The 6,000-nt window shown below is 40.4% G+C and overlaps 1 protein-coding gene across 2 annotated transcripts in view; it reads left to right on the top strand.

Annotated features, from left to right (window-relative positions):
• Top3a (DNA topoisomerase III alpha) overlaps positions 1-6,000 on the top strand; it is a 35,361-nt gene that overhangs the window by 6,703 nt on the left and 22,658 nt on the right. For both annotated transcript variants that reach the window (XM_050163703.1, XM_050163702.1), the window contains exons 2-4: positions 2,552-2,611; positions 4,588-4,661; positions 5,404-5,479. In XM_050163703.1, the coding sequence (XP_050019660.1) occupies positions 2,552-2,611; positions 4,588-4,661; positions 5,404-5,479 (210 nt within the window). The remainder of the gene's footprint in view (positions 1-2,551; positions 2,612-4,587; positions 4,662-5,403; positions 5,480-6,000) is intronic.

Below are 6,000 nucleotides of genomic sequence, written 5' to 3'. Positions count from 1 at the left end.
AAAAAAAAAAAACAATAAAAACGAGTCAGAAGCTTGTAGAAGGAGTGGCAGGCCGCTTCCCACTATCCAGCTCCCCGGCTAGTTTACACCCAAAATAATTACACGGAAACTGTATTCATTTAAAACACTGCCTGGCCCATTAGTTACAGCCTCTTATTGGCTAATTCTCACATTTTGATTAACCCATTTCTAATAATCTGTGTAGCACTACAAGGTGGTGGCTTACCTGGGAGATTCTAACTTACATCCATCTCGGGCAGAGCTTCATGGCGTCTGCCTGACTCTGCTTTCTTTCTCCCAGCATTCTGTTCTGTCTACTCCACCCACCTAAGGGCTAGCCTATCAAAGGGCCAAGGCAGTTTCTTTATTAACCAATGAAAGTAACACATAGACAGATGACCTTCCTACATCAGAAGCTGTTATATTACATGGTTTCCCTTTTTGTTTTTTTAAGCCCAGGTTTCATGTAACCAGGTTGGCATTGAACTCATTATATAGTTAAAGATAACTTTAAATTCATGGTTCTTCTAGTTCCACATCTCAAGTTTTAGGTTTAAAGATGTGTATCATTGTACTTAGCATGTGTGTGTGTGTGTGTGTTTAGGGTTCAAGTGCCTGCATGTGGGCATCATGTCTGTGCGTGTGTGCATGTGTGTGTGTGTGTGAATTTATGTCATAGTCACTATCCTATTGCTGTGAAGAGACACCATGACAAAGGTAACTCTTATAAAAGAGAACATTTAATTAGGGGCGGCTTATAGTTTCAGAGGGTTAGTCCATTATTATAATTGGGAGCATGATGGCGCACAGGCAGGCATGTATGATGCTAACGCAGGAACTGAGACCTTCACATCCTTATCTATAGGCAGCTGACAGAAAGAGATTGGGTCTCAGAAACCTCTAAGCCCCCATTGACACACTTCCTTTGACAAGGCCACACCCTCTAATCTTTTCAAAATGTTTTACTCCCTGGTGACTATGCCTTAAAATACATGTGCCTATGAGGGCATTCTCACTCAAACCATTACATTTTGTATATGCAAATGTGTGTGCTCATGGAGACTAGAGGATATGTCTGATGTTTTCATGTATTACCCTTCACTTTGTTTTTTTTTTTTTTTTTTTTTGACAAGTCTCTCATTAACTTGCCCACTTGATTAGGCTAGCTAGCCAGAAAATTCTAGGGATCCTCTTGTCTCCGCTTCCCCCCCCCCCAGGGTCAGGATTACAGGGGCCACTGCACCCAGCACCCAGCTGAGGACACTAGTGCTGGGGATCCAAACAGTTCCTCATGGTTGGTGTGGCAAATACTTTACTGACTGAACTATGCTCAGTCATTTTTAAACTTTTTACCTTGAGACAGGGCTCACTAGGTTGCCCAGGATGGCCTTAAACTTCCGATCCTCTTACCTAAACTTTATAAGTATCTGGGATTATAAGCCTCTGTTACCCAGCCTTTTCCTAGAGTTAGTCAACACTGTACTTGTAATTATCAGATATTGATAGTATCCCTTTCAAAATTTGCCCTTACAGGTTTGAGAGTATAGCCAAGTATGCTTCAAGCCCTGACGCCATTCCCAGCACACCAAAAAGAAAAAATATACAAACCATTTTGCCATAAAGGCCAATTTACCTAGTGTTCCACGCAGAAATTTTGTATTTTTGAGGCTGAGAGACAATCTTCTGTTTTATTCCTTCCCGGCCCCTGAGTGTTTCAGTCTCCAGACGGCCTCACTGTTGTATTCTGCATGGACATGCAGCAGGTGTGGAGCTGCTAAGACTGTCCTGATGGCTGAGGAGGGGAGCGTGGGTACTGATAGGGTCTTGTTCCTTCCCAACTGTAGCTGAAGAATGGGTTTGAGAATCAGAAGGAGCTTCAAAAACGACTTTATTTAGACATAAATTGAGGCTCAGAAGAGTCACTGACAATAATTGGAAGTTTATTGGTTTATTGGTTGTATGACTGAAATAGCAAAAATGTGAAGAGAGAAAAGAACAGGTGGTCAAGATAGTGCCCGATGACTTGTCATGTGACCTTGGACAAGTCTACTTCCTCATCTGCATTCCATTAGCTGGATTCAAAATTTACCTTCTGGATACAAACTCCATAGGTTTAATGCTTGGTAGCAATATTAATAAGTAATCCTAATTATTTAGCCTAGCTGGCCTCAAACTCACAGAGATCCACCTACCTCTGTTTCCTAAGTGCTGGAATTGAAGTCATTGCCACCACACACAACTGGAGATCAAACCTATGGCTTTGTACACACTGGGCAAATTGTGTTTTATTGAGCTACAGCCCATCCTGGTTAGTCTTTATATTTAGGAAATAGTATTTTAGGAAATTGTTTGTTTGATCTTGTTCTCTGTAGCCCAGGCAGGCTTCAAGCTTATAATATTCATAGTCTCTCGAATGCTAGAGTGTCAAGTTGCTTTTGCTTTTTTCATATCTTTTTCTCCCATCCTCTGGGTATTGCTCATTCTTTTGTTGGGGGGTCATTTTTTTAAAATATGATTTGAAATTTTTACGTATTTTTCTTTTGTTTTACAGAAAGAAGGCCTTTCAAAATTCAACAAGATTTATGAATTTGACTATCATCTGTATGGGCAAGTAGGTATTAAAGTGTTTCCATCATAAAGCTGATATATAAGACAGGCATGGTGGCTAGCCCATAATTTAATCCTAGCATTTGGGAAGTTGAGGCAGAAGGGTTATTTTTAAGATGCAGCCTAGCTAGGGTAACTATTGCTGTATTGAAACACTATAACCAAACAACTAGGGGATAAAGGGTTTATTCAGGTTATGCTTCTACATCACAGTTTTTCATTGTTGTTTGGGTTTGTTTTTATTGTTGTTGTTGGTGTAACAGTTTTGGCTGTCCTGGAACTGTCTTTGTAAACCAGGCTGGCCTCAAACTCACAGGGATCTGATTAAAGACGCATCCCACCACCTCCAGGATCCACATCCCTGTGGATTTATTGTGAAAGGAAGTAAGAGCGGGATCCTGGAAGCATGAGCTGATGCAGAGGCCACCGAGGGATGCTGTGACTTGCTTAGCCTGCTTTCTTACACAACCCAGGACCACTAGTCCAGCGGTGGCCCCACTCACAATGAACTTGGTCCTCCCTCATCATATTTTTTTTCCCTTCTGTTTTTTCAAGACAGGGTTTCTCTTTGTAGCCCTGGCTGTTCTAGAACTCACTCTGTAGACCAGACTGGCCTCAACTCAAAGATCTGCCTGCCTATGCCTCCCAAGTGCTAGAATTAAAGGTGTGTGCTACCACAGCCTGGTCATAGCCAGATCTTAAGAAGGCATCTATCAGTTGAGGTTCCCTTCTTTCAGATGACTTTAGCCTGTGCCAAGTTGACATAAAACTAGCCAGGACACCAAAGCTGTGTAATAAAACATTGTTGCAAAAAATAAAAGGGACAAGCTTGATGACCCTAATTTAACTTCTGGAACCCACTTAGTGGAAGGAGAAAACCAACTGCTGACACTTGTCTTGATCTCCACATAGTAAATGAACAAGTTAATTAAAATAAATAAAAATGAAAAAGATACCCAGATCCTCTCTAAATTGCTTATGTTTTACCTAAGTTATAAAGGTCCAGCTGGTGGTGGTGCACACACCTTTAATCCCGGCACTTGGGAGGCAGAGGCAGGCTGATTTCTGTGAGTTCGAGGCCAGCCTGGTCTCCAGGACAGGTTCCAAAGCTATAGAGAAACCCTGTTTCAAAAAATCAATCAATCAATCAATCAAACAAACAAACAAAAAACCCTCATCTTTCTACTACACACATTCCAAAACATTGTGTTGGGGAAGGAACATAGGACCTCAAACCAAGTACTGAGTCACTTGATAACGGTTATAACTCTCATCCCTGTGGACTTTTTTCTTAAATAGGGTCTTACTATGTAGTCCTGAGTGGCCTAGAACACACAGAGATATATCCTCTACCTCCCAAATGCTGAGATCAAAAACATGTGCCACCATGTCTGTCCTCCTGAGCAAATCTTAAATGATCCAAAAGGCATCATGGAACTGGTATTAGAATGGTGATTATTGGGGCTGGAGAGATGTCTCAGCACTTCAGAGCAGTTGGTGCTCTTGCTGAGAATGAAGGTTCTGTTCCCAGCACCAATACAGGGCTCACAACCATTCTAAATGCTAGTTCTAGGGGATCTGATGCCCTCTTCTAACCTCCAAGAGCACTAGACAGGCACATGGTGCACATACATACAGGCAAAATAATCAATACACATAAAGTAAATACATTTTTTAAAAAATAAAGAACAGTAGTAGGGTATGGTGACATGCATCTTTCATCTCAGCAATCAGGAGACAGAGGCAGGTGGATGGATCTCTGTAAGTTTGAGGCTAGCTTGTTTTACTACATAGGGAAGTCCAGGACAGTGAAGACAATAGAGAGACCCTTCTCAACAGAGAGAGAGAGAGGGAGAGAGAGAGAGAATATGAGTGAATGAGTTACATTTGTTCTGTTCATTGTCTGTTCTTTCCCTTTCATTGAATGATTTGTCAAAGTATAACTACAGAAAGACTAACTTTTGTTTTGTTGTTTCTCAGAATGTTACTATGATAATGACTTCAGTCTCTGGACATTTGCTGGCTCATGATTTCCAGATGAGGTTTCGGAAATGGTCAGTACAATTAGTATGGGAAGTAAGCTGTAACAAATCTTACAGGGATTTTGAAGCATGTTTTTGTTACCATGTCATTTATAATAATTCGTAAATACTAATTTATAATACTAAAATTACCTAGGGCTATATGCCCCGCTATAAGTTTTATCATCCCTTTAGAATAAATACCCACTTTGAGGTGTTCCCCTAAATAAATTTTTTCAGTGCAGTCTTTATTCCATTACAGATGTGCATAAAAGACTTCCGAATTTCTTCTCTGCATCTGTCCATCTGCTTGGGAGAGTGGACAGTGTGTTATGTACAAACTCATAGCTTTGCTTATAATCATCTGGTCAATTTTCCTTTCTCTCTTTTGAGACATGGTCTATCTCCAGTCTTTCTGACTAACTAATAGTCCCAAGTGCGGGATGTTTGGCACATGCTACCTTGCCCAGCCTTTTTTTGTTGTTGTTTTGGTTTGGTTGGTTTTTTTTTTTTTTTTTTTTTTTTTTTTCATAGTTTTTTTTTTTTTTTTTTTTTTTTTTGAGCCATAGCCTGCTATGTTGTTCAGCCTGGCTCTGAAGTCCTGGGATCTAGTGATTCTTCTGCTTCGGCCTTCTGAGTAGCATCTGTCCCCAGCTCTCTAGGCCATTTCCCATGGGAGGGTCTCCTGTGCGTCTGCTGTAGTTAGACATTCTTAATGGAGAGGGGCTCTCTGTCCATGCAGGTAAAGGCCTTTGTGTTTCTGTTTCTATTCTAGGCAGAGCTGCAATCCCCTAGTCCTCTTTGAAGCAGAAATTGAAAAGTACTGCCCAGAAAATTTTGTAGACATCAAGGTAAGATCTTTGGAAGACATTGAGATTAAACAACCAGAAGTCATTGAACTGAGTGATTCCTATATTTTTATTGCACTGAAATTTCCTACTAACCTCAGTATCATAATTAATTGATTGATTGTTTATTTGAGACAGAATCTTACTATGTAACCTTGGCTGGCCTTGAATATAGTATGTAGACCAGACTAGCCTCAAACTCATAGAGATTCACCTGCCTCTGCTGGGATTAAAAGTGTACATCACCATGCCCAACCAGTATCATGACTTTAAAATGTTTCTTCCACCTATTGTATATGAATATTGTATATTGTAAATGAAGTGTTTTGTTTTGTTTGGAAGAAATGGTCTTGCCATATAGCCCAGGTTGATTTCTCCTTGCATAAATACTCCTATCTCTTCCTCTCAAATTGCTAGGATGAGAGGCATGAACCACCTAAGTAAGTACCCAAGGAACTTTTCAAGTGAAATTCAAGGAATAAATGTTACTAAATAATTAATTTTAGCCCCCATATCACCCTCAG

The sequence above is a fragment of the Alexandromys fortis genome, unplaced genomic scaffold (genome assembly GCF_014885135.2).
Source record: "Alexandromys fortis isolate MF-2015 unplaced genomic scaffold, M_Fortis_MF-2015_v1.1 scaffold_149, whole genome shotgun sequence".
In the NCBI taxonomy this organism is placed as follows: domain Eukaryota; kingdom Metazoa; phylum Chordata; class Mammalia; order Rodentia; family Cricetidae; genus Alexandromys; species Alexandromys fortis.
The sequence above is the reverse complement of the archived record's forward strand: the minus strand, read 5'-3'. Positions and strand labels throughout refer to the sequence as shown.